At 36.7% G+C, this 27,551-nt stretch overlaps 1 protein-coding gene across 1 annotated transcript in view; it reads left to right on the top strand.

The window, feature by feature from the left end:
- Positions 1-27,551, top strand: part of CACNA2D3 (calcium voltage-gated channel auxiliary subunit alpha2delta 3) — a gene marked incomplete at both ends in the record, with an annotated part of 393,646 nt that overhangs the window by 248,471 nt on the left and 117,624 nt on the right. The window contains one exon of the mRNA XM_082288518.1: positions 5,967-6,100. Within this exon, the coding sequence (XP_082144644.1) occupies positions 5,967-6,100 (134 nt within the window). The remainder of the gene's footprint in view (positions 1-5,966; positions 6,101-27,551) is intronic.

Here is a 27,551-nt window from a genome sequence, read left to right on the forward strand (position 1 = left end):
AAAGACTTAATTGTCTTGTAACATACAATTTAAAGAGCAAAAAACCCCAATTTGAAATTTTATTCTTTAAAATATTTACGAAGCTTTTAAACTATGTGATCTTAAATTTTTGTTCAGAGAACAAACTAATTTCAAAGCATTTGTTCTCTTCTATCTGTTATTACTCAGAGTGAGTTTGGTTTCTAAGAACATTGGGTACAGGTTCTGTTGAGTTAGGCATGGTATGTAAAACACCAGACATCCTGTCCCTCGAGGAACTGACAGTGTAATTGAAAAAAACTGGTTTATATCCTTTAAGGAAAAGAGCATTAAAACATTTAAGATGCTGACTTGCTGCAGTAAAAGGATTGAGTAGTATAAGTAAGAATGATTCAGGAAAAAAACAGCCCCAAACTCTAATTAATCTTCAGGGTTTCCTTTTTCTTTCCTCTTGGAAAAAAAATAAAAGTTCTTTTTTTCCATTGTGCCACATTACATTATGATGAATTGCATCAGGTGCTATCCATTTAGTCATTATTTCTTTAACTACTGTTATGTCCAGCTGATGGAAATTACTCAGTTTGAAGTCTTGTCTTAATCAGCTAATATTACACCATAATTTAGTTTAAATAATAGTATAAGAATCCTTTGAAGCATCTTTTTTGAAGACAATTTAATCAACAAAATCTTTTAACTTTTTAGCCCAGCTCCACAAATTCATAAAGATCTAAGTACAGCAACTCAGAAATTAGGACCAGGCAATGGAAGCTGCCTTAGCAGATCATCTGGTCCACGTCTTCCTTATTCCCAGAGGGGAAAAGTGGTCACCTTTGTCATTCTTCAGGACTACTTTGTTCTTTTCAGAGCCATGTTTCTTTGAGTCAGAGTCTTACTCATATGAATCAATGAAACAGCTTAATGACTGTTGCTTCTAAAAATTTATTTCCCTCTCAGTTTAATAGTTACAATACCTGCTCTCTGATAGCTTATAATGTAAAAATATTCTACCCCTAATCAGGAATTAAATATTTTTTTTTTAGCTTTGAAAAATCACAATAGGAAACCGCATGTCATGGCCAGACAGTACAGATTTAGATTTTTCCTTCGAGTTTTCAGTTACAGCTTGTCCATTTTATTTCAGTGAAATGAGGGATTACAGCACAACAGATGAGGAGTGTAGTCAAGCTGGTCTAAAGATTGGCTGAATAGCAGGACTGTAGTTTACTCCTTGCATGGGTGGGCCGAAATATGTTGTTGTCACTGAGGGTGAATGACCCTAAAATCAATTTTCCTTGCAGTGATTTTCCTCTTGGAAGCGCAACATAGATTAAGGCTTTTTGCAGGGTTTCCAGCTGACTGGGCTGTGGACAGCAGCCCTTTCCTTCAAAATGGGTCACAGGGGAAATTCGCACCACCTTGCAAAACTTCTTTAGCTTCTAGGTTCTGATTGTGAAACCTTGAAAAACCCCAAGTATGTTTTTCTGTTACATTTTTCCATATAAGTAGGACATATCTAGAGGGAGTTTGCTTAATGAAGCAAAACAAACCATTTTAAATACATTAAAACATTCAAAATCCCTCCAGAGTGGTTTGTGAAGTTTGCAGTGATTTACTCTTCTGCATCATAAGCAAGTGCACATTAAGGAAAGCAAGATATACTAAGATTGTGAAGTGAACAAAGGTGAAAATTTCCTGGTGACTAGTGTGCATGTGCCAGATGTCAGCAGTAACATCCTGAACTTAGAAGTGACAGGCACTACCTTTCCCTCAGCATCACTTCCAGCAGAAAGCTGTAGAGATAAAGATGGGAGTTAATGCATTACTGGCTAACAAAACAGCTGGGATTAATTTTTTTTTTCCCACTAAAATTCACTGTTACATTAGTAATTTGACAGCTTCTGTTTTTCTTGCTTGGTTTTTTAAAACATTTTGTTATGGGTCATCACTGTGGTTGGCATATTATAAAATGAACAAAGGACTGGATTCATCAGTACAAAGGAGCAGAGGCTGAGAAAGCAGCGCAGATAAAAATGCTTCGTGTATCAGAGAGCTGATAGTGGCTCCAGCTCAGGCAGAGGACAGATCAGCCCCGAGGCAGGTTGTGCCCCAGCTGGAGCAGTTGATAGACTATTGTATTAGCAGAGGAGAGCTCTGTGCAGGAAGCTCCCATCACATCCATTCCCATTATTAGCATGACCCCAGCCCCTCCTGCACTGGGGGCTCTGGGGTGGCAGGCAGCCAGTTACCGAGCCTGTTCACCTGCTCCAGAGGCCTCTGTGGGGAAAGGGGGAAACCTCCATGGGAGTTTTACAGCTGCACTGAAACAATGAATTCACTCCTTAGACCCTACCCAGAGGATTTTTTCATTCTGATATTTCATTAGTTGCAAGAGTATTGCATCTCTTTTGCACAGCGCCCAGGAAACGAAAGTACTGCACTCCATGCAAAAATCAGTTTGGAGGCATTTTGAAAAGTTATCAGTCTAATGGTGGACATTTTAGAGAAAAACAAGCCATCCAGAAAGCATTGCACGGACTGTGCAATGGGGAAAGGCAGCCCGCATGCAGAGCATAAGTGTCTGTCTTTTACCACGTTATTATATATCTCTCATGCTTGTCATTACCAAATCATACCCATTTCCTTCACAAGTTTTTTCCTGCTGGGTAGGGGAAAAAGGTAGTGCTGACTGTGAGGGGGCTCTGAGGTGGCATAATTCACACACCAGGGAGCTGAGAAGCAGGTGTTGGAATGCAAAAATTTAAGCTTGGTTTATTGCTGCTATTGCTGACATGGCCCCAGCAGCTGCGCTCAAGGACTTCAGAGCAAGTCTTTATCTAGTGGTTAAACCTGGGTATAGGAACAGTAAGGGTTTTAATTCCATGGGGTATCTCTGCCCTCTAGATAAGAGATGTAAACTTAGCAGTGTAGGAAGGTAATTCTTGTGAGTTACATATAGCTAGAAATATGTGAATAGTCAAACCCCCTAAATTTAAAGTAAAAAATAACTAAAAGCATGTTACCTAATGTTGTTCCTAGCTATAATATAGTAAATTTGGCAGGGTTTTCCCATTAGGAGAAGATTGAAAAATATTTTCACTTGTCTTTGAAACCTTTATTTCTTTACGAAGTTTACACAAAATTAATTCAGACTTACTGTCTCTTTTAGTCTTAGGAAATTAGGCTAAAAACTGGTTTTTTCTATTGTGCAGCTTAGAAATATGATTTGCAATACTACAACAAGGAATGAACCTTTTGTCTGTAACATGCTGCCTGGAGGCTTCTTTTTAAATTGTGATATGGCAACATTCTCAGAATTGTTGCAAAGAGAAATACCTAAAGTAACACCTATCCATATGAAGAACAGTTACAAATGACTGCTCAGATGGGTGTCTCTGCTCATGTTGACTGTACCTGGTCCACAGGGGTCTCTCCTGAAGGAATGAAAAGAAGAAAATTTGGCAGTACCAGTGTCTTGTAACGTGTGTAAACTTGTATGGCACAACACTGAAGTGTTTCAGATTGGATCCTGTTTTCTTTTTTTTGTCTTTTTTTTTCTTTTTTTTTCTTTTTTTTTTTTTTTTTTTTGAGTAATTTAGCTAAATTTTTTCACTTGAAATTGTGACATAAAAACATTTGTGGAGACAGTCAGAAAGAATGCTCATTTTACAGCAATGCATTCATTATCTCAGAGGTAATTTATAGGCTGTGATTACAGAATTTTCCAGGCATAGACATCCAGAAGCTTCTTAAATGAGTCTTTAAGGTTTTGCTTTTAATGAAGTAGGAAAATAAAAAGAGTTAACTGATTGTGGTTCTGAAGTGCATGGGTAACAAAGTACTGCTTGGTTAAAAAAGTTTTTTCTATCACCTTAGATATGATACAAAGTTTTTCAAGTAGTTAATCTCCTCTGACTTTGCAGACATTATATTATCACTTTATATATATATATAAATTATATATATGACATAATATGCTCATATATATTAAGTATATGAGTGCAGGTGTGATCCTATTGTTCACTGGATGCTATTCAGTGCCAACAGATCTCTGCTTCAAATGTAATTCTGAAAAGAGCCATATCAAAATTCAGTCACTCGGAACTGCTTTGGAAAATGTTGGTCATACCTGTAAAATGGGTGATCCACACAGTTTTGCAGTATTTTGAATCCCTGATTAAAAGCCTTATAAACCACAGTGTGTACATATACATGTATATATATAATTTAGGAGGTTTTCTATGTGTATAGCTTATGTTGGCCAATAAACATATTTTGACTATGTATTGACATTTTCACTAAATTAAAAGGACCAAAGACTGAAGTGCTGCTCTTTAGTCATATGACAGAGAAACCCATACTTTGGGGTCCCAAAATTGGAGCAAGCAGCATTTCAGAAAGAGTAATATATACATTGCTTTTCTCATGAGTATCCTACTGATTCAAGAAAGTAGACTATAGTTTGGAGGTTTTTTAACCATAAACATAGAATTCTGCTTCCTCAAGTACAGGTTTCCTAATTAAACTTACGTCAGTCCTTTTACTCTGTGGCTGAAAAAGCTTTCAGAACCACAAGACAAATAATAGCACTTTTCTGAAGCAGGAGGTAAACCTTAATAGTATGTGTAGTAGTCAATTAAAAGCCTCACAAAATACTGGACTTAATTAAAAAAAAAATCAAATAAATAAAATTCCTTAAGCAGAATATTGAATATATTAAGAGCATAATAATACTATACTATGAGTAAGAATGCTGTACTAAGAATATTTGAGAACATCTACATTCAGATTAGGTTAAAAAGCACAACCAACCCAGCACTTCTGCTTTTTATTTTTAAGTTGAAGATATGCATTAGGCTACTACTGTGACTTGTTTCATTTTATAGATCTCTGCTATAAAGTCTCTTCTTTCACTGTGCCTTAATTTACACACAGATGAAACATGTGCAGAAACATCCATTTTGTAGTGTATGAATTATGAGCCAATGTATTGATTCAGAAAGTTCTAGATTCGGACAGACCACCCTTACAGTCTTGCCAAAATTGGCCCCATCTACAAAAATACAGCTCAAAAGTTCTTTGCAGCTGCCATGTTTTCTGCTGAAGCTTAATAAAGCTTAATATTCCAGCTCCACAGAAGTTGTGATCTTGTCAAATGATTAAAATTGTAGTGAGGCCTCTTTCATGTTGGTCTTTTCTCATTAATGCAAAGTAAATGAAGGCAAGTGATGCATTTAAATAAGGCCTGATGAAATTTTAGCCTTGAAATTTGTCAGTCCTTCATGACTCTTGCATGATGTTGGCTCCAGATGCCAAGTTTGTGATGTATAAAGATACTTGACATCTAAGCACTCCAAAGGGAGTGGTGACAGCTCAAATAGCTGAGGCCTCTGCTGCTCTCAATGCTGTCAGGTTGGAGGAGATGCTTTAAAGGATTAAAAAGGCTGTGATCACCTAACCAAACAATTCTAGTTGTAGTCTATATTTTCTGTGACCTGTCATATTTGTAAATTACATAATGCCTTTTTTTTTAGTCACATTCTGTAGGGGTGAGTGTTTCAGAGCACATGCAACTACTGTTCTGTTACTGTGGTTCTACTCCATCACCTTTCTTGAAACTGGACAAAGTGGGTGAGATATAGGTGGACAAATACCAGTTCTAAATTTTAAAGCAGGCAGCATTAAAAGTAAAAAGCCCAAACCATTAAACAAAAAAAGTGGTCTGGAAATAAAAGCTTAGTACAAACTGCAGTGGTTCATAGTGATGTTGGAAACCCAGTCCTTGAGGACTGGCCAAAGGCTTCACAGATGTCTGTTTTCACCAGTTATTGCTGTTTGAGGCTGCTTCTGATGAAACATTCCTCTTTTACATTTTTTCTTTGGAAATAAGCAGAAAACATGAACAGACATAAACCACACCATACTCTTTCTTGAAAACTTCCTTAATTTGTTCTCTCTGGTTTATAACTTGGAACTGTGTGTTTTCACAGGGTTTTTTACTCAGATCTCTACTTTGGCTGATGTGCAAGAGAATGTTATGGAATATCTCCATGTTCTCAGCCGACCAAAGGTCATTGACCAGGAGCATGACGTAGTGTGGACTGAAGCATACATTGACAGCACTGTAAGTCTGCATGATAAAGCAAAAATACTGTGGTAGCAACACTCATTGTGAATCTTCTTTCTGTCACTGCAATGTGCTAACTCAGTGTAAGAATTGGGATTTTATATCTTTATGCTACAAGCAAATAATTCAACATTACTGAACTTTAGCAGATATTTATATATTGTGATTACATAGAAAATACTGAAACAAACTTAAGTTACAGAATAATTTTAAATTTTATGACTTCCAAACCTACATTTCTTTTATAAATAGAAAATGGGCATCGAAGATATATTGATTATATCGAGTAACCATTTTTTCTATATGTTTTAAAACATGTAAATGAATATATGGGTATAAACAAATAGACTGACAATATTTTTAGTGTAGAAAGGTGGGTCAATTTCCAGGGGTCAAATGTGATATCTTGGGGAAGAATATTGAGAAGATTCTGCCTTTTAAAGTATATTGAATGGGTGATATGTTAAAATAATTGTCATAAATATCCAATTTAACTTGACATCCTTGTGAAGTATTTTGAGTTAAAGCTCAATTTTCTATTATGCAGTGACTGAGCTCTTGTGATACTTCTGTAGCATGTGTGGTAAATCATCAGATTTGCAGGTAAAGGTTGTTCATTTTCATGGATTGGTCTAAACTACAGTTTTATCTATTCTCTTTTTCTTGTTATATTTCCTTTGTTCTCATTAAAATATTTTGTTTAGCATATTATCCCTAGAACAAGAGTTTGCACAAATGTCTGCCATTTAGTGCAGGAGATGCCAAATATTCAATATAATGGATAGAAGATCACAAATTACTCATGACACAGATATTTCTTTCTGTTTTAAAATTTTTCTTGATGGGCAGGGTGGGAGAATCTCACCAATTTCACTCTGATATTTGGTGGGTTTTGTTTGTTTTGAGTCTCTGTTGATTCTGGATGGTTCAGTCTTAAATCTGTACAAAACCACCCTGGGAATAGAGCTTTTATTTAATTTTCACAATTGTTTAGGCCTTTTCTAGTCTTCAGTTGTGGCCATTGGTAATGTAAAATAAATACTTAAACTGCAGTTATAATGGAGAAACAAAAAATTAATTGCTTTAGAAGGAATTAACTTATCTCTGTTTCATTTTTAAAAATAATGTATTAATCCAGTCTCCTCTTTGTTGTCTTTTTTTTATTGAAACATAAGATGAGATGAACAGAAAATGTGTTATTACTGTGCTTTCTGGGCATCCCACTAAATTGGGAGGTGACCAGGAGAATCTTGTTCTCATTCACTTTTTTTTTTTAAAACATTTGAGACAATCAGTGTTTGCATATTGAAGGGAGTTTGTGTAGTTGCTAGAGGAAGCTACTCAGGTAAGTGGTGTCTTAATGCAACTCTCTGCCTATGAATTGTTCACTAAAAGTGTTTCAAACAAAATCTTCCTCCTTTCCCAACACCAAGTCATCCCCTTTACCCACCAACAAAGTACAAATTACTGTCTCAGATTTGATATGACACTTCACTCTTTCTTTCGCCTGTTAATCTGTATTTATTTCCTCGACCTTTGCAGGGAGAGAAACACTCATAAAAGTTGGTCTAACTTTCAGTGGTTCTCCTGTAGGTTATGGAAAGGCTAAGGAAAATTAACAGCTTAATGTTGTGTGAAATAGTAAGTGAACCCAGCAGGGGCGACTAAATGCAAGGGAACTTAAGAACACTAGAGGGAGTGTGGAGAGGGAATCTTGAGAAAACCGGAAAATCAAAGACAATGGAAATGTTACAATCTTGAATAATGGAACTGCTTAAATCCAAACAAAAGGTCTTTTCATGCAGTCAAAATACTTCCAGGTTCTTCTCTTTATCTTCTCTTGTTTTCCTACTCTCTTGACTAAACTAATCAATGTCACTGTGCACACACAAATATACATATATATATATATATACACACACATGTTGCACTCATGTACATAGATGCACACGTCTATTTTAAGTGTATGAAAGCTTCATTCAGGACCCTAATGGGTGGGATTCTATAAGAAAAGATTGAAAAATAAAATACCATGATCTGCTTAATTGCAAACTACCTTTTTCCTCCCTCCTTCATCATTCTGCCCACAAAAAATAAAACAAACCACCAAACCCAAACATGCAAAGGAACAAGATAAATTAGAGTAGTCACATACAAAACTTGAAAATATGAATGAAGGGAACATTTTACCAAACCAGCCTTGCTTCTGCCTCAGCTAAAGCTGCCTGAGTGTTATTTTCAGAGACAGATGCCCTGGCCATCTCTAGTGCTTTCAGACTGGAAGTGCTGTTAAAATAATCCTCTCCATCCCATAACTTGCTGATTTTCACAGTTGGTGCGGCTGCTGCTTGGATCTTTCCTGGCTAGAAACATCAGTGCATTTCCAGATAGTTTAAATGTTCTTATCACCAATGGTGTCTGAACAGCCAGGGTTAGATTCCCAGGGCTATATTTACAAAGTTGCACTCAGTGTCACTGTGCCCTAAAGGCATGGAATATATCCAAATATCAGAGCTAATTGGCCAGCTGTGCTGTTTCTGAGCAAGCAACATTAGGCTGGACATACTAAGATCCAGACAGAAAGAAGCTGGACGATAATAATCTTAGGACACAAAACATTTCCCCTGTTACCCCAGACTGTTCTCATCCAGTATTTGTCCAGGACAAAGTCATCTGTGAAAGCCAGAAGTTAGTTCATTAAGTGTTTGATACCATTTAGGAATATTCCTGGAAGAATTTTGCTGTTCAAACAAGTCATCTAATTCCTGTGTCTGTTCACCTTTCCTGTAAGAGGATGTCTGCAAAATGTTCATACAGCTGCCTCTTCAGCATGGCTTTGGCACTCCTGAGGAGCTTCACATACCATTAGGAAAAACACTACCTTTATAGAAGTGGAAATCTCTGGCAAGATGTTATATGCAGAAAACATGACATGGAACAACCTGAATGTGTGTCAGGGCTGTGTGTCCTTTGGCACTGTCAGGATTGAGAGCTGATGCAAAGCAAGTGAGATGAGGCCTCTCTGGTGACTCCTTGGTTCCCTTTTGCCTGTCCCTAGACTTTTTTCTCTCCCCAGTGTTTCCTGTCTGTCTGAAATGGTAACTAGTCAGCTCCATTTCTTTTACCCTTCATCAGAAAATCTGTCACATTTCCTTAAACCCAGGATTTCATGTTGGAAAGGTTATTATCATTGTGTAAAGCCTCCTTTCTTTCAAAACCAGGACTTTTGACATAGGAGTGATATAATCTTAAGTGTCACTGGCTGTCGGAGAAACAACAGATTTCTGAAATAATTTGAATTCAGATCTGTGGGGGACTGGAATGATTGTACTTGGTTCAGGCATTCACTTGGGAAACAGTCTTTAGAGGCTTATTATTATCTTGGGCTAATTCTAAAGTCAGCTTCACAATAGCTGGGAATGCTACTCCTGTAATAGTCCAGTAGCTTAAGTGCTGCCAATACCTTCAGCTTAAAATGTTGGAATTGAAGTATATGATATATACCAGCCAGCCTCTGAAACCTCTGGTTCAGAGTCCTCTGATTCCAAATTCCCCACCTTTCTTTAGACTTGTTCTCTTTTCCATTTGTACTTCTCTACTCAGCAGTCTGATACACACTATGAGTGGGCGAGCTTTGTTGAATCTGTGGAACTCTGTGAGAAAGGGTGTTGGGGCTGTCAAGAGTGAGGGGCCAGGTATAATATTTTTAATTGTGGAGTTTAATAGGAGAAGAAACTGTCTTGCTGCCTGCTCCTGTTCAGCCCAGAGGTGCTGTAGGGAATAGCTCCAAAGGTTGCAGATGGGATACGTGGGCCCTAGATGGTGAGGTCTGGACATCACTGCAACAGAACATCCTCAGTATAACTTTTCTGCTCAAATATGGGTCACATTTGGATCTGATATCACTCCTTCAACATTGCTAAGGCCCACAAGCATGTAATGATTCAGAAAATAAATTAACCTAATGGATGCTTAAAAAAAAAAAAAGAGATTTCTAAGTGACAGCTTTCAAATGTGAGCAGAAAAGAATTCTAGAACTATCATAGTATTTCAGGGAGGAAACAGTTTTAAAGTAGTCAACGACTTCTTTTAGCCATGTATGCATCTATAGGGAGTCAATCAAAGTGAGTATTTTGGAAGGAAAAGGAATACAGGCTGGGCATCAGAATATTAAAGTGCAGCAATGGATAGAGGTCATCTCTTGGTATTGCAGATTATCATCTGTAGACCACAGAAGCCTTTATCTCATTCTTATGGTCACATTTGGAATGTGACAAAACATTGCTTTTTTTTCCCTGCAGGAAATAAAAAAGACTGGTCTGGCCCCTGAGTTCCCACTGTTTAAAAGCTTGTGATTGAGAGTTTGTTTATTGGTGTGTCCTATTTGGCCTACTTGGACCTTTGTTGAATCTTCCTGGTGGAATTTGTTCTTCATAAGTGTACCTGAACATATCCTCTGGATCTAATGTACCATTGAGTTCATCTCCCCCAGGCTGTTGGTCTCAAGCTGTGAGCGGGTTCAGACAAACACCACGTTGGCTCTGTTCAGTTTCCAATCAGAGGAGTTCTTTGCTTAAAAAGAGCAAATTACTGTTTCACTGAATATTTTGAGATGACTGTCTGGTGCTCCAGAATTTAAGAGTTCTTTCAAAACAGCAGTGTTCTGAGTCATTACAGGTCATGATTTGTCATAATATGAATGGTGAGTGCTTTTGCTCTTTGTAATTTTCTTCTGTGTTAAGAGGACCATATGTTGATTCTTCATTTGCATTATCCCCACATTATCACAGACATACATTCCATTATGGATTTTAGTTCAATTCTAGTTCAGTTCTACAGCTGCTGCTGTGTATATGTGTATTTATATATATATATATATATATATATATATATACACACACTTAGGTTTTCGTCATTTCTTTCTTTTTTGAAGGAGGTATTTTTTGGAAGTATTTCCTGATCAAGAGACTGATGCTGTCCTAGGAAGGCAACCTGTCCAAGAACCTTATTTCTCCTTATGCAGCAGCAAATTGAGATAGCTCCACTGAAGTAAAGCCTTTAATAACTCTTTCTGAAAAGCTTATGATGGGTGTTACAACTACATTATTATATATATAATAAAAAAATTAAATTTATTCATCTTCATCCTTTAAAAAAAAATCAAGTACTATGTAGGCATACTTTTTACTCTGATCCAGATTCTTTGCAGAAATGCAGCAGGAACTATAGGAAGCTCATGCCTCTCCGTCGTCACAAGAGAATCCAAGTATTTTGTGTATGGAAATTTAAATTCTAGGATACATTTCTTCTGACAGAGGAGAATTATGAACCAGTTCCACAGAGATAATATATATTTTATATATATATACACACACACACACACACACACACACACATATATATATATATATATATATACATAATGGACAGAATTATAACAGAAGGTCCTCCAGACTGAAAGCTGTTATGCTGGCATATTTCTCTATTCAGGACTTTCTGGTGAGGCATTAAAATGCTGTTTAGTGCTTCTTCCACTCACACAGTTTTCTTCGTGTTCAATGCACAGAAGAGCATTTATGAAGTAACAAAAATAAAATAGTACCCCATTTCCACTAGTTTCTATTCCCAGAGATATCTTCAAATACTTTTGGTGGCACAGGTTAATTGTGCTATTATTATAAGTGGATATATTTCGCATTTTTATCATGGTAAATTGTTCCCTGGGCCTCTATTTCAAAAAAGAAACTTCTAGGTTGTATTACTGGTAGGCATTAAACTGCATCAGTGTGTTCAGAGTGTTCACGTACATCTAAAGTAAGTAAATATTGGTAATCACTGCAGAGCTGAAAGTCAGCAAGTGTTACTAATCAGCAAAGAAAATTTACACACAGTAATTTTAATTCTGTTTTTTTAATAAACCAAAAATAGAAATCTGTGTTCTTTTTTTCTCCAATCCCACTTTGGATTTGGTTACATGCTCTAACCTTCCCTTTGTGGCCAGCATCTCTTAATCTCTAAGAATTTACAACTCTTTATCAGAGAATGTCATCACCTCCAACTGCTTCTGAGGTTCCCATGGGAACTTCCTTTTCTTGCTTTGACATTTGAAAGAATTGGGTTAGGGAAGAAAAAATCCCATGCATGAATATCAGGCCTTCCATCAGGTAGGCTTGTTCATAAAACAAGGATCTTCAAGCTCTGCTTTGTCTCCTACAGATCTCAGTGGTCTTTTGAAGGTTCTGATACGGGAGATAAGTAGAAAGTAGCCCAGGGAATGCCTTCCTATCAGCACTTCAGTTTGGATTCATTTCCCTGGAAGAGTAGAGCAGTTCTGACCATTTCACCTTGAAGCTTCCATGGGAGCCCGACTGCAGTTCAGAGCTGCAGGAGTGACAGTGTCTGCACTGGGACCTCGTAGGTCTGGGACAGTGCCTGAGCCACTGACAGTGCTGATCACTGCAGCCACTTGTGCACACAGTAAAAGCAGGTTATGCACACATTTATAGGTAGGTGCAACATCTCTTTATGCTGATTATGATGATGATTAGTGCACTGTCTGTGAAAATCTTCACTGACAGTCTCGTAAAAAAGAAAGCATTTGAGCTAAGGCTTTTATGAGTTCCGTGGCCCAAAATTTTCAGTTGCCATAATAAGCACTCTCATTTTCTGCCAAACAATTCTAATGTGTTTGTTTTACTGCTGGATCTTGAATAAATGAATTATCATGAAACACATGAGCTGTTTCAAATTCAGTAAGATCTCTGTCTACTGTCAAAACACAGTGAGTGCTGGAGATAGTCAGCGAATGAACCTCTAAACTGAATAGAATTCATGCACTCCAATTGTCTTTCAGATGCAGCTCAAAACAACAATGGATGTTGCTCTTTAGTGTTAGAAAATGCACATCTGATTCACTCCTGCTCAGCAGCAGGGTGCTCATCAATGCAGGGAATGTTGTGCCATTTATATTTGTGCTTAGATCCAACATTCACAGACCAAGACAAGAGTCTGGGTGTAGTGTGTCCCAATAAAGCACACAAATCGAGACCCAGAAATCAAAATTGAGGCATGAACAGGAAAATAAAGCCCATAAGGACCTAGTGGGTTTATGGATACTTAAAATAAGAATGATTAGTGCATTGTTCCATGCAAACACAGTACATGTAAATAAGGCTTCATCCCAGGGAGCACCTATGCATGTGCATGTATGGAAGAATGTGTATCTTTCTGCTTTTTGAAGGAAACTGCTTTTGATAAATCACGTTTGTTTTCCTCCACTGCTAATGCTGGAACTTACAGTATTAGGGCAATTATCAATGATTGCATTAGGCAAAGACTATTACTACAGAGAGCTAATTGCTAGTTGTCAAAGTCACAGAAAAACAGTTGTAAGGAAATAGCAATATTTAATGAATTAACACTTTTCATGTGCATTGCTCTATGTGGTATTTACACTGTAAAATGGTATATATGATACATCAAAAAGATGTTTAAAACATCAAAACCAAAAACAAAAGTCCTACACTTAAAGAGGAACATAAAATTTCCTGCTGGGGATGTGGAACATGGAATGCCATCTGTATTATATGGCACTGAGAAAACTGATTATGTTTGGACCTCTATTTCATAGCAGATGGGTTCATTAAATTTAATAGCCTCCAGAGCCTTTAGAAACAGTGTTAAAAACATGTGGAACATGCTGAGACACTTCACTTCTCGCCCCACAGCCATTATAACTCTGGCACAGACTATAAATATTGCACTACTTTATTTCCATTGAATCGGATTACTATTATAATTATTTTTCATAGTGTACATTTCTCATGTACATTTACATGAGAAATGCAGAATGCAAATTGTTCTTCTTCAAACTTTGAGATATGCAGTTGATGTCTTTAAATGCATTTTACAGTTCTTTGCACTTGCAGGCTTTTATACAGAACTTATTTTTATCTTCTTCCTGCGACATCAGCAAGCAGCTGTAATGCCACAGCAAAGCTGGGTCTTAAGCAGCTCTGCTCCCAGTGTGGTGCAAATGAGACAAGCATTAGGTTAAACCATTGAAGGGAAATCAGAGGAGTGTTACATCTTGGGTTTTAGCTATATATTGCTAAAATATTCTCTTTTCTAGTATTTTATTATTTTGTATGATAAGGTAACTACAGTTTGACCTTGGTCTCTGTTCATCTTTTATTACTGGATGAAAGAGAGATTAAATATCTATTTTTGAATCAGATTAGTTTCTACAAAAATATTGCTTTAAACAAAGTAAAACCTCATCTCTTTTTGAAATAGTCTCAGTATTTGATAGATAAAGGATTATTTTACTATTTAGTTTTTTATTTTAAATAATACTTCCAGTGAGAACAAGGAAGTTTTACCATGTTTAAGTGCTTGGACACCTGTTGAACCTTATTCCACATCTTCATTTACTACACGTTCTGATGTTTAAACTAAATTACAGTTGAAGAAATTGTCATCCTTGATCAGGATTTTTTCAAAAAATAACTCAGTTTCCCAATAACCATATCAGCTTGTTCCTGTTCAATGTAATTATCTTCGCTTTCCACTTCCTTTCCTGCAGAATGCTGTGACTGCCCACGCTGTCTTTTACTGTTTTTCTAAGGTCACTCTTGTTTTTATGTTGTACTGACTGTTTTAATGTGGATTTTCTCCTTCCTCATATCACTGACTTCAGCTCCAATTTTGCCACCGACCATTGCTGATATTATTATCATGACCTGGCAGTTTTAATAAATCACTAAAGTTCTACTGCAGTAGATGATGGATGATTACAGGATTAAATAATGATTGCTTCCTCATATCATTTATGTTTAAAGTAATAGGTAAGGATCACCAGTTGCTTAGAAAGGGCAGAGAGTGAAAGGACATAGGAAGACAGGGTAGGTCAATGCAATAATTTATTACTGGTCTTTCAAACTGCAGTGTGCACTTCTATGGATTTCCCACACAACTGCCTAGGTCTCAAGAATCATGGAGTTCTTGCTTGTGTTTGATTAAACCTGATTTTATGGAATTCTATTAGGAAGAAATTTTCCTGCGTATCCAATCTAAACCTTCCCAGGTCCAACATAAGGCTGTTTCCTCTTGTCCTGTTACTTGTTACCTGGGAGAAGAGCCCAACCCTCACCTGGCTACAATCTCCTTTCAGGTGTTGTAGAGCCATAAGGTCCCCCCTGACCCTCTTCTTCTCCAGGCTAAACAGCCCCAGCTACTCCCAAGGAGACTTGTGCTCCAGCCCCTTCGCCAGCTCTGTTGCCCTTCTCTGGACACACTCCACCACCTCAGTGTCTTTTGTGTAGTGAGGGGCCCAAAACTGAACCCAGATTTGAGCTGTGGCATCATCAGTGCCCAGTACGGGGGAACAGTCACTGCCCTGATGCTACTGGCCACACTATTGCTGATACATCCAGGATGCCACTGGGCTTCTTGGCCACCTGGGCACATGCTGGCTCATGTTCAGCTTTTGACCAACACCGTGATATCCTTTGCCACTGGGCAGCTTTCTAGCCCTTCTGCCCCAAGCCTAGAGTGCTGTGTGGGGTTTTTGTGGCCCAAGTGCAGGAATCAGCACTTGACCTTGTTGAACTTCACACAATTGGCCTCAGCCCATCAATCCATCCTGCCCAGATCCCTCTGCAGAGTCCTGCTACCCTCCAGCAGATCAATGCTCACACCCAACCTGGTTTCACCTGCAAACCGACTGAGGGTGCCCTCAATCCCCTCACCCAGAGCATGGATAAAGACATTAAACAAGACTGGCCCTAGTACTGATCCCAGGGGAACACCACTGGTGACCAGCTGCCAGCTGGATGTAACTCCATGCCCCATCACTCCCTGGGCCCAGTCATCCAGCCAGCTTTTTACCCTGCAAACAGCACACCTGGAGCAGCCAGCTTCTCCTGGAGCATGCTGCAGGAAACAGTGTCAAAGGCTTTCCCTCAGTGACCCTTGCTCCAGAGAGGTGTCATATTTTGTAACTTCCAGTCAACTGGGTCCTCCCTGGTTAGCCAGGACTGCTGATAAACAATTGAAACTCGCTTCTGATATGAAAACTGATTGGATGTACTTGGAAAAGAATCCTCAGGATTACAAAAGTCAGTAGGTTTCACCTGCTGGATGTTCTCCCACCAGTAACTATGTACAAATTACAAAGAATTGCTCTGCTGTTGAATTTGATTAACAGGCATATTCATGCCAAAAGGGCATTGGTCCCATTTGCAGACACCTGCACACTAGAGATAGAGCAGCTTGGGACCATTTCCAGCTGGGATCTGCCAAGGACTTACAGTGCCTTTGACTTAGAGGGCAGAAAATGCTTTTCATTTTCACCTTGTTTCACAGGGAATTTTCTGGTTTTCTTGTGACATGGAAATAAGATCAAAAGGTGACAAGTTACTAACTAGAGAAAAATTTGTTTCTACATCCCTACATGCTAGGGTGAACCCAGCATTTAGGAGGACATGTCTATCCTGAGTGGAAATATGTATTTAAAGACATTCACAACTGATAACTGTCCATTTTTGATCTTACTGCCTCTACTCTGAATGAAATTGAGTTAATTATAAGGAAACTGTAGGTATTTTTGTTAGATATATTACATTTTTCCAGTATGTTTTTGTTTTTAGTTTTCACATAACAGATTTTTTAGGGTAAATGATAATGTAGGAAAGCAACGAATTTAGTACTAAGTTCCATCCTTTGATCTCATATTTTTCATTCCTTGACTTTCTGGAAGAAAGAGGGCAGTGAAGATGAAATGTAATTTATCTGCACTGCTGGAGTAAAAAACCTGCAATAATAAGAAAGGCTTATTAAATTATTGGTGCTATTAGCTTTGCTGCAGTGGCAGAATTCAGTGCAGAAAAGGAGAAGAAGAACAGAGAATAAAAGGAAATAATCTCTTTGTTCTGTTGTACTGCAGATATGGAAGTCTTTAGTTATTTATAGCTCTTTGTATAATTGGGAGTTTTCACATACAACTCAGTCATGTGCACAGTAAGTATAAACGTTAAAGTTCATGTTTATCACAGTCATTATGACTAATATTTTCTTTGAAGTTAGTAATTTGCACAGAAACTATTTAGAAATATACTCTATTCTACAAGGAACAACAGGATGTTTCTTACTGATGTTCTTACAGCTCGACAAGAAGTTATTCGGCCTTGGTCCACACCACTGTATTTTGTCAGATCAGATCTTTCCAAGCAGGCATTTCCATGAAAGATTAATTTTAAGATGATCTATCTGGTTGGTAAATGATCTTCAGCAACATCAGTACCATCAGGAGGAAGTTTAGAACTCATAAGTATTTTTTCTGGAATATTTTCTCTGGAATTCATAACATCCATTTCACCTGCCCTGATGTCAGTTTTTGAGGGAGGAAAATGTATTCACCCTAAATATTAGTTTACTTTTGCTAGTTCTAGGAAAATCATTTAAATGTGCAAGGACTCTCTAGTAAGAGTTGCCACGAGGACTCTGCATTGCATTTAAGGATTTTTACAGAATAGGATTTTTGGGTTTTTTTACGCTACCTTTTATTTAGTGGCACATCAATGCTACGACATCCCACACATCAGAAAGTGTATACTAATACCAAAACCAGCACAACTTACAGAGCTTTCTAATGTCTTTTTGTTCTGTTGCAGCCAATGAACTCTGAATAACAATAAAGGCCTCAGATTTCTATGTTGACAGGTTTATTCCAGAAAACTGTCCAAAAAAAGTAAAAGTTAACTACCTAAGTCAGATATATGATTCTATTCCATATGGGTTACATTTATTGATTATTATTCTTCCTTATTTTACTCTCTAGTAAATCAGTAGTATCTCTACTTATTTATCTGGCATTACACCAATGTAAACCAGAACACATATTCATTGTGTCAGTTAAAAAAATTTAAAAGATCTTAGTTTAAGGTGCTTGGATTATACTTCTGTTGACTGAGGGAACATTCTAACATTTTGTATTAAAGCCTTAAAACCTCAGAAACTTGAGTTACAGTGAACAACAAATTGTGTTTATAGGAGAAACAAGTTAAACCTTCCTTGCCTCTTTCATCTTGTCCTTTCTGTGTTACAGATTTAGTTTAAGAAAATGAAGATCGAGTGAAATCTGCTTTTTGCAATAATAAGGGGGTTTATGCTCATGAAGTTTTTGTTGTGTACTACAAGATGAGGATATTTATCCTATTTTAGGTTCTAGTATGTCTAAAAACTACCTAGTGTCTGCAAACAGCTCTAGCACTGAGACAGGTGAAAGAATTTTGAGACCTTTTCTAGAGAGTTCTTGTAGTGAAGTAGGAGTAAGGTTTTCTTGACCTGCTGGATAATGCAGTAAGGGAGAAGAGTGGCAAAGGTGATGGGTAACTTTGTCTTGTGCCAAAACTCTTTCCTTGAACTAGATTTCACGTGTATTAAAAAATGAAAAACTGCATATTTGAATGTAACTTAGATCATCAAGAAACACTCTCAAATTTTTGATCTTCCAACAAATCAGAGCCTTACTATTGGCCATCAGGCCACATGGGCCTTTGGGAAGCTTAGAACTTTCAAGATGTGCTGAGTAACAACAAAAAGCTTCTCCCAAAACAAAACATCAAGAGAATTGCATCTCTTTCTACAGAGTGAGTGAATCTTTATAGAACCTGATGAATTCATCCTGCAGTATGAAGAGTTCATAAAATGCTCTGTGTCTGTTTCAATAAAGTGTAGCTATAAAAGCTCAGTGTGAAACTAGAATGGTGAGATGCATTAGCTATGTGCTTGTTAGAAGGGTATGAAGACAGAATCTAGTCCTCAAAACACAACGAGGGAACAAGATGCAGCCATTTTGTCATTTATCATGGTAGCACCAGCCACATCTGTGGCACCAACCTCCCCAGAAGAGGATAGAAAAATTTTATGGAAAAAAGAATCTACTTTTAGATTAGGAGCTTATCCAACTAAGAGATTTCACAATGTTAAATGATAGAGTATTTTCTAAGAATTTTTTTTCTTAATTCTTTTAGCATATGGTTTAAAAATAATGCTTTTAACAGTTAGAGACTTAAAACTGCCTCCTGATCTTGTACATCTCTTTAGATAATAAAATCAGTTGCTTTGCTTAGGTATGTGAACTTGAAACCGCACGTTTCTAATTTGGTGACCACATCATGGTTACCTTGCTACTAGAGCATAGTGTTTTAGCATAATGTTAATTTATTTCCAAACATATATTGCACATTTGATTTTCAAATTTTTATGCAAAACCTGGGCAAAAAGTTTTATGGAGACTTGTTCCTGGATTCGGGGAGTATCCCTCTTCCCTGACAGAGCAGAACAGCACTTTTAAACATCTACCTGAGCTCAGTGCCTGGGATTCATGTAGTACTTTTATGCAGTAGTATTGCATATAATTTGTTCCTTCTTTTTCTTTATGCTTCATCTGAACTGTTGCAGATGTGTCTTGAGATGAACTCATCAGTAGTCACCCCTTCCAGAGGCAAATTGATAAACAAGAGAAAAGGCGATTGTCTTTGAAAGGGAATGAAACTTTTTGAAAGGTTTGAAACTTTTTATTTAATTGTTGTGCATAAGCTGCCTTTCCTGCTGGTTTCTGGTGCCCTTGATCTATTATCATATCTGTGGATTTCTTCTTCTCAGTAAATGAAATGATCCTAACATTTTTGTGCAGCTTTTCTTCCTTTGAAATCATCTCCTGTTGTTTATCAGCTGAAATGATCTTATGAGCGTATGGTGTCTATCTTGTTCTGCCCTCCAGCCTCCTGCTCCATACAGAGCAGTTCTGGGCCATTGCTTACTGACATTGCCTTCAAGGTGTTTCGTGATAGCTAAATACAAAATCCATACAAAAGTTCTGCTCATTCAGAAGCGATTAATGGGCGAGAAATAAACCCCAATAAAATCCAATAATTATTCTGAATGTATTTGTTAGGCAACTAAGAGGATTGTTCCCTCTAAAAATGTCCAATATTTTAGTTCTAAAAGATAATTGGTTCCAGTACTTAGAGCTCTGTACTGGTTCCAGCCTTTGCATCAAACATCAAGAAACAACTAGTTAATTTCAAAATATTTTTGGAAGGACTTGTTTTGAAGCAAGTAAGAGAAAAGAGTAAGTCCTGTTAATTACAACCTCCCCTCCTCCAAACCCAGCTCCATTTTCCTTTGCTTTGATATTCCTAGAATCTTTTGCAGCACAGATTCATTTCTTACAAGACCAATTTAGTAGTCCTCTAGTTATCAAAAGCAGATAGATTACTTTAATTGCAGACACAGTCTTATTGATGAGATTCTCTGTGATTATTTTTTCCTCATGCCTTCTTCTGGTCATGTTCTTGTATGCTGAATTTCAGACACATGAAATCAATCATTTTTCTATTTTTCCTCATCTGTTGTGTGCTAGACATTTCATGGTGGTTTTGCAGGTGCCTTGTTTTGTCCTGGTATTAGCTAAAGCTTTCCTTTTTCAATTAATAAATCACTGATTTCATCATAAACTAAAAAAAAAAAAAAAAATCAATAACTTCCACAATAAGAAGCTTAAATGAAGATAATGGAAAGCAAAATCATATTGAATTCAATTTTGCATATAAGTTTTGTCAGTCCACTGATGTCAGGGCAACTTTTTGCAGAATACAAATATTTTTCTTATTAACCTTGAATCCTTGACACAAAATTATGTGTGAACTTTAAAATGGGTCAGTTTTGTCTTGATATTTGTAAATAGTGTCCCCTGCAAACAAGAAAATATTTGCTTCTACAGGAGCTTGACATAAGTAGCTTCCTGTCTGTTTTGTCACTGCACATTTTGTGGTCATAGTCCAAAATGCTGTGAACTTGAAATGGTGCTGTATGCATGTGAATGTCAGCAAAAGATGCCTCTTTATTAAATGCAACACCCATGAGGTAAAACTGAATTTCTGGTATGAACTGTACTTGATTCAAAGTTTCAGTCATAAAAACCTTTTGTCACAGTAGAAACCTTCACTCCTGTGAGGTTGTGAACACCCACTACAGCAAAGGAGAAATGATCTTGGGTTTTTAAGAGCCCTAAAAGACACAGATTGTTTGTGACAGCAGGGGAGAGGGACAGAGAGCAATGGAATGGAAAACAAGCCTTGATACACCTTCCACTGCCTCTGGCTGAGCAGTTACAGAAGAAATGGTATTATTTTGTGAAAAAAAGATGGAGAAAAACCAGTGGTTTGGGATAATTTAACTATATATGTTCCTATAGCCATTCCCTTCTTAGACTGTGTTGGACTATTGCAAAACAGAGTACAGAACAACACATCTCTTTAGACATTTAATACAATCAGAGTAACATGCTAGAAATCACAAACACAATTAGTAAATCTGATTTTTAGAAGATATTCTGGCTTGCTTAACATGTTCATTAGATCAAATACACTTTCAATTATCTTCAGAAAGGGGTTATCTTTAGATTTTGGTCTTACATTGATATGTAGAGCAAGTAAGATTCAATATAGTGCAAGATCAAAACCCCACTAAACTCATTGCAGGGTCCTCATTGACTCTAACAGTTATTATGTGATGCTCTTGTTTGGGTTGGTTTTGAGGCCAGTGTAATTTTACTGTGAGAGAAAGAGGATGTGTGACTGAGTCCTGAGATGATTTATGATCAAGAAATGATTTTTTGTTTCTAGGACTGCCAAAGAATCTGCCCTTTTTCCAAATGTGGAAGGGATTCTATGTGAGAATAGAAAAATAAATGAATGAGTGTGTGTATATGCACTTATCTTCTGAGGTTGATTCTTTTTTTTTTTCCTTCCTTCTCTTCCTCCCTTTCCTTTTTTTGTGAGAGTTAAAAAGACTAGATATACAAATTTTAGTATAAATTGTATCCCTTTGTATCAGTGATGTGTATTTTACAACCATTATTTTGTTTGGAGTTGTCAATATTTAGAAAAATATTCTGATTCCATGCATGGATGTTTGCACAGTTTTTTATTAGGAAGGAAATATCTAATATGTAGCAGATAAGAGAACAGTTGTATCAATAATTTATATAGGGAAATATAGATGTAATAATGTTTATACAGAATGTATGTTTGCATATATAAGCAGAATTAACTATGGACAAATATTTTGTGTTTAGAAGTATTAAGTTAATGGTGTAATAATGAAAATAGGACTCTCTCCCTTTGCACACACAAGTATGAGACCAAAATTTTGATCATGGTGTGTGGAATGCTCATGAAGCATCTGATTCATTAATTGATTCTGCTACTTTGATTTGTAGCCATGTGGTTTATCCATACAATTAGCATAATTCTTAAAAAAAAAAAAAAATTAATAAAGTTCCCAACCAAACTTTGCATTTAAAGTCATTTGGGTTAATTTAAGTATAGCCTTCCCTGTAAATATTTTGTATTCATTAGAAAGGCAGAATGGCTTGTTTGTACAAATAAAAGAATCACAGGTACAGACTCACAGAATATATGAGTATGGATTTCTTTTCTGTTAATTTCCACAAAAAGTTCAGAGTGCAGATGCAGGCAGATATGACTTAAATAACTGTTTTAAAAGTTGAGAATATTTGGATCCTTTTTTGTGCTGATTCTCATTTTAAAAACATGATTACTAGGCTACTTTAGGAATTTTTCAGTCATTAGCATTAATAAGCATTTAATGTATTTTAGAAAATGTGTTGAATCTTCAATGAGTGGAGCCATTTCATCACAAAGTTCTTAAGTGTCTGTAAATTTTTTTTTGCTATTTCTTAATTCCAATCTGATGCCTTTACAGCTGCTGTGTGTTCTCTTTTTCATATTTCACAGGAGCTAACTTCTTTCCTTTCTGTCAACTATAGGAATTCTTTTTAAAGAGAGAACTAGAATTGTAATTTTCATCTATGTTTTATGACTCTCTTCTCCATAGCAACATTTAAATTTCCTCTGATGAGTGTACTTTGCATGCAGAGCACAATCTATCTTTGACTAAAATGATGTAGTTACTGAAAAATATGTGGTAGCACAGTAAAACAATTATGTGAACAATGAAGGATTTGGTGTTAAATCCCTTGAAAAATCAAGTGCATTTCCTTAGAGATGTCATCCTAGTAAGCTGCAGGTTAATGTCACTCTTTTAATATTTATACTGAAATCTTAACGACAGGAATATCCTGGTAGGAGGCTGAATTTTATTTCTTCCTCCATGTGTGCATATAATTTTTTATGATGCCTGTAGTACTTAGTTGGGGGGGAACAAGTGCACAGATTGCAAAAGAAAAATCATCAAAATCATAAGATTTAAGTGCTGTATCTTATAGCAACTAAGTAGATTTTAAAGCAGAAAGTTTACCTTTTCTGCTCAAAACCAAGAATTGGAATATTCTTTCTATTCTTTCCCAAGTTTTTACTATTTGTGGGAAGAGTTGAGGAAACCTGCTAGCAATGTATGAAATGCTTTGCATTTTCTACATGTTTGCCACAGCACTTGATATGTTTCCTGAAAAAGTACCTTTAAAAAGTGCAAGTTCTAATCCATACACCCAATGTCAAATAAAGAGCCAGTATGTGACACGGATGGGATGACTCTGAACATTAAAAACACCATAACTTTAGGAATACATTAAGGTTAAACTTAGTGCAGCTCAGAAAGTATTTATAGAAATATCTGTACCATCAAAACCATATCCAGACTTGCTGATTATTTACTGGCATGTTTGCAGTTATTTCCTATTGATTTGTATTGCATCTGATTTTGGAACAATCAAGTCAGTAGGGCTGTTTTCCTGTGACTGGTGACTTTTAAAAGCTTGGCAGGAGAAGAGGACTGTGGAAATGAGGTCAGTGAATGTAAAATAAGAGGGGTTTTTTACTTTTTAATGTTTTAACATACGTAAATTGCAATAGTATACTTTTTATAACAATAACTCCACTAAATCATTAGAAAAATAGAAATGGAAAGTTAATATAATAAATGTTATTTTTGTTTCTTTAGTAAGAGAAGCCATGGTTTTTGATATAGTAAGAAACGAAACTACTGAATATAATTTACTCTTGCAGAAGACTTTTTTTGCTATTCTTCAAACAAACATAAGACTGAATTCGGATCCAACAGAACAAGAAGTTTATAATTCTACTGAGTTTTCCTTTAAAACTTCTAAACTTGGTTTCTTGGAAATCTAGGACATGCAGCTACATAATGTTTTGAATCAGTTTGAAACAGCTCTAAAATATTTTAACAATGCATGACCTTTTTCTTTTCAATTATCATGACATCATTTACAAAATCAGTCTTTATGAACTTATTTTGATAAGGGTGAAAGGAGATAGACTTTTAGGAGGTACATATCAGAACTACTGGTCTTACAACTTTTTCCTTCTTCTTCTAAAGACAGTATTCCAGATCCCTGGGGTTTTGTTTGGTTCAGTCATATTGGTCACACAGGTATCTGATCCAAAAAGCAGTGCACAATCCTTGATGTTGGATCCCTTTTCCTGTCTTGGGGTTTTTTACCACGTCAGTAGTGTCTAATTTTTCTTTTTCTGGTAATACCAAACACATTTCCATGAAGGGCTCAAAACAATGTTAGATTATTTTCAAATGTGGAAAGCATGACACTGTGTGCAACAACACTATTGAAAAATCTCCTGCAGTTATTTATTCCATGTTACATTGTGTGATGGGACCCCAAGTTGACCTGCATTTAGAAGTGGAATTCTCAACATGTCTCACTGGCATCAAGCATATTGTGAACCTCAGGGGGCCTGCAGTTTCTGAGAGTAATTTTTTACAATACAAAATAGAATAAGAAAATGTGTTTAGTAAAGAATTTTTTTGTTTGTTTTTCTGGTTAAAAGGAGGTTGAAAAAAAAGTAAAGCTACGTTTTTTACCTGTGTTCTTGCAAGGCCCCATGCTTTAATCTTGCTCTTCAATCTAAGAATTTTTTTAGGTTGCAACGAGATCTGCATGGTTCCATCAACATCCCTAAGACTGGTTTTGTACTTCAGAAAATCCTCTTAGGTTTCCCCTGATGCTTGCAGGCTCCTGTCCCTGTTGTAGCTGGCTGTACAGCAAAGGTCTCTTCCCAAGCAGTTTTGTGGAACAAGGTCCAATTTCCTTCAGAGGGCTCCTCCTGACCCACAACTGGATCAACCAGGAGCCAGCAAATGGCCAGGTGTCCTCCCTGCACTTCAGCCACAATAATTGTAACAAAAACTGCTTTACCCAGATGGCAAACCTGGAGCAAGTAAACCAGATCTATGCACTGTATCACACTAATCATGTGTATTGTTTAGGTATGAGCACATGAGGGAGGAAGAGACGCTAATGGAAAACAAATAGGAACAGGAGGCACTTTGGTGTGGCTGAAGCTGAATGAAAGCACCAAAAGGGCACAGTTCACCAGGGGTGTGGGTAGAATAGGAATACCTGCAGTGCTGGAGGGCCAGGGAAAGATCACACAGTTTGCTGCAAAGCTGCCTCTTGGCAGGGTATGAAGCAAACCACAGGAATCAGAGGTACCTGTTGGCTTTTACACACAGGCAGGCAGCTCTTACACTGTTCAATAAAGGGTCAGACCAGAGGGCTATCACTGCTACTGTTAGGAAAATTATTTCTTTCCTATGGCCTCCCAGAAGGGGTAATGTCAGACAAAACTCCACAGTTTGTTTCAAAGGAATTTGTAGCAAATATTAAACGGAATTGCTGACATATGGGACCTTGTAACAGGCAAGTGTCAAATCAGCAACAGGATGAAAATTTATCTGATGGGAAAAAGACAGATTTTTTAATTTTTTTTTTTTTTTAATTGAGTAAAGACCTTGAACCTGGATTTTTAATCTTAGGTGAAATGTGTCAAGAATTCCAGCCCAGGAAAAAGCATTATGGTCTTGTCTGCTGACTTTATTATTCCTAATCAGGGTTGTGACTGCTAATATTTAAGAGAATGGAAATATTCTTGATTTTATAAAAGGCTGTAAATTGGATTGACTAATTGAATTCAGCAGCAGATAATACAGAACTCTAGTTGGTAAATGCTTAGTAATGTACTCTTGACAATAATCTGAATAAAAGCAAAAAAGATCACTTTGTATATAAAAGTGCAAAGCATCTAGTTTGTGTGGCAGTTATTAATAAGTAATCCTCACTTCAATCCATCTGACTATAACTCCTTCACTTGGAAAAACTTGACCAAACTTCTGTTTGGCAAATTTTTAAAAAAATCATATTACAACTTTCTCCTCTTGTTTGAATGTAAAAAAGAAAATGTTTCCCCTTCTCAGAGTCAAAATAATTAACTAGTCAAAGACTAACAAGTAGTTAAACTTTCAGAAAGGCTTTAAACTGCTCTAACCTGTTATACACGATTTAGGTCATGTATTTACAATTCACAGGTATATGCAATTTCTGCAGCAACCCTTTTATACTGTTCAATACAGTAATTTATTAAAAAAAACCCAGGCTTTTTTAGAAACACATACTTTAATATGATCTTGGTTTGTATTTTGGTATTGGATCAGTGCCATTTTAGGATGAAGGACTTTTACTTCCAGCAATTCTTTGTGCCATGAATTTTGTTATATTTTATGTTGTGGAAGTGGAGAAACTGTGGCTGCTTGCTCCCAATATTTGTGAATTAGAGATCATGTGACAGTTCTGTTCCATGACATATACCACGTGGATATTAGCTTTTAGCAGAGAATTGTGTGCAAGTTGTTGTTTTTCTTTTTCTATTTGTTTTCATTCAGAGGAAGGGCAAAAGGTCAGTCAGAAGCTCACTAGAAATCTTGAAGGTCTTTTTGCATTTGGCATCGATTCACCTGCCTGTTTCTGTGTTCTGCTGATGTCTTTAAAGAAAAAATTTGTGTTGGAGAAACAAATTTTCGGAGGCAGACTTAGCACAAGGCTAAACTGCTGCGTCAGTGAATTTCTCCACAAGTGTGGAGTAAGAGGAGAAGAATTCAGAAAAAGGGAAAACTGTATTGTGCCTGTAACAGTTTGGTTTTCTGACTTCCTCCACTACAATGGGTTTTCTTTTCTCTGAAGTGAAAACAGAACCCATCTTTCAACTCTTGATAAATAAGGTCTTTTATATGTGATGGAGTCTGCTGCCTGCTCTCAATGCCTTTATACGTGAGTTGTTGCTTACAGTAAATACTGTGCACACAACCAGGTATGGCTACTCTTGTCTAATAACATCTGTGTGGTACAAATATGCATATATGCATAAACACTTGCATTTGATTTGCATATATGCACATATAATCATACTCGTGTTTACAGCACAGAAATGTATTGTTCTATGCATATATTATTGTATATTATGCATGTATTGTAATCTGTTTGCATAAGCAGTTACTAACTTTCTATTCCCATTTTGTTTTTCTTTCCTCTCTCATGGAGGATACAACCTTCTACTTTAGTATGATAATCTTCTCTTAATGTCAGTTT

Source organism: Coloeus monedula, assembly GCF_965178545.1.
Source record: "Coloeus monedula genome assembly, chromosome: 11".
Lineage (NCBI taxonomy): Eukaryota > Metazoa > Chordata > Aves > Passeriformes > Corvidae > Coloeus > Coloeus monedula.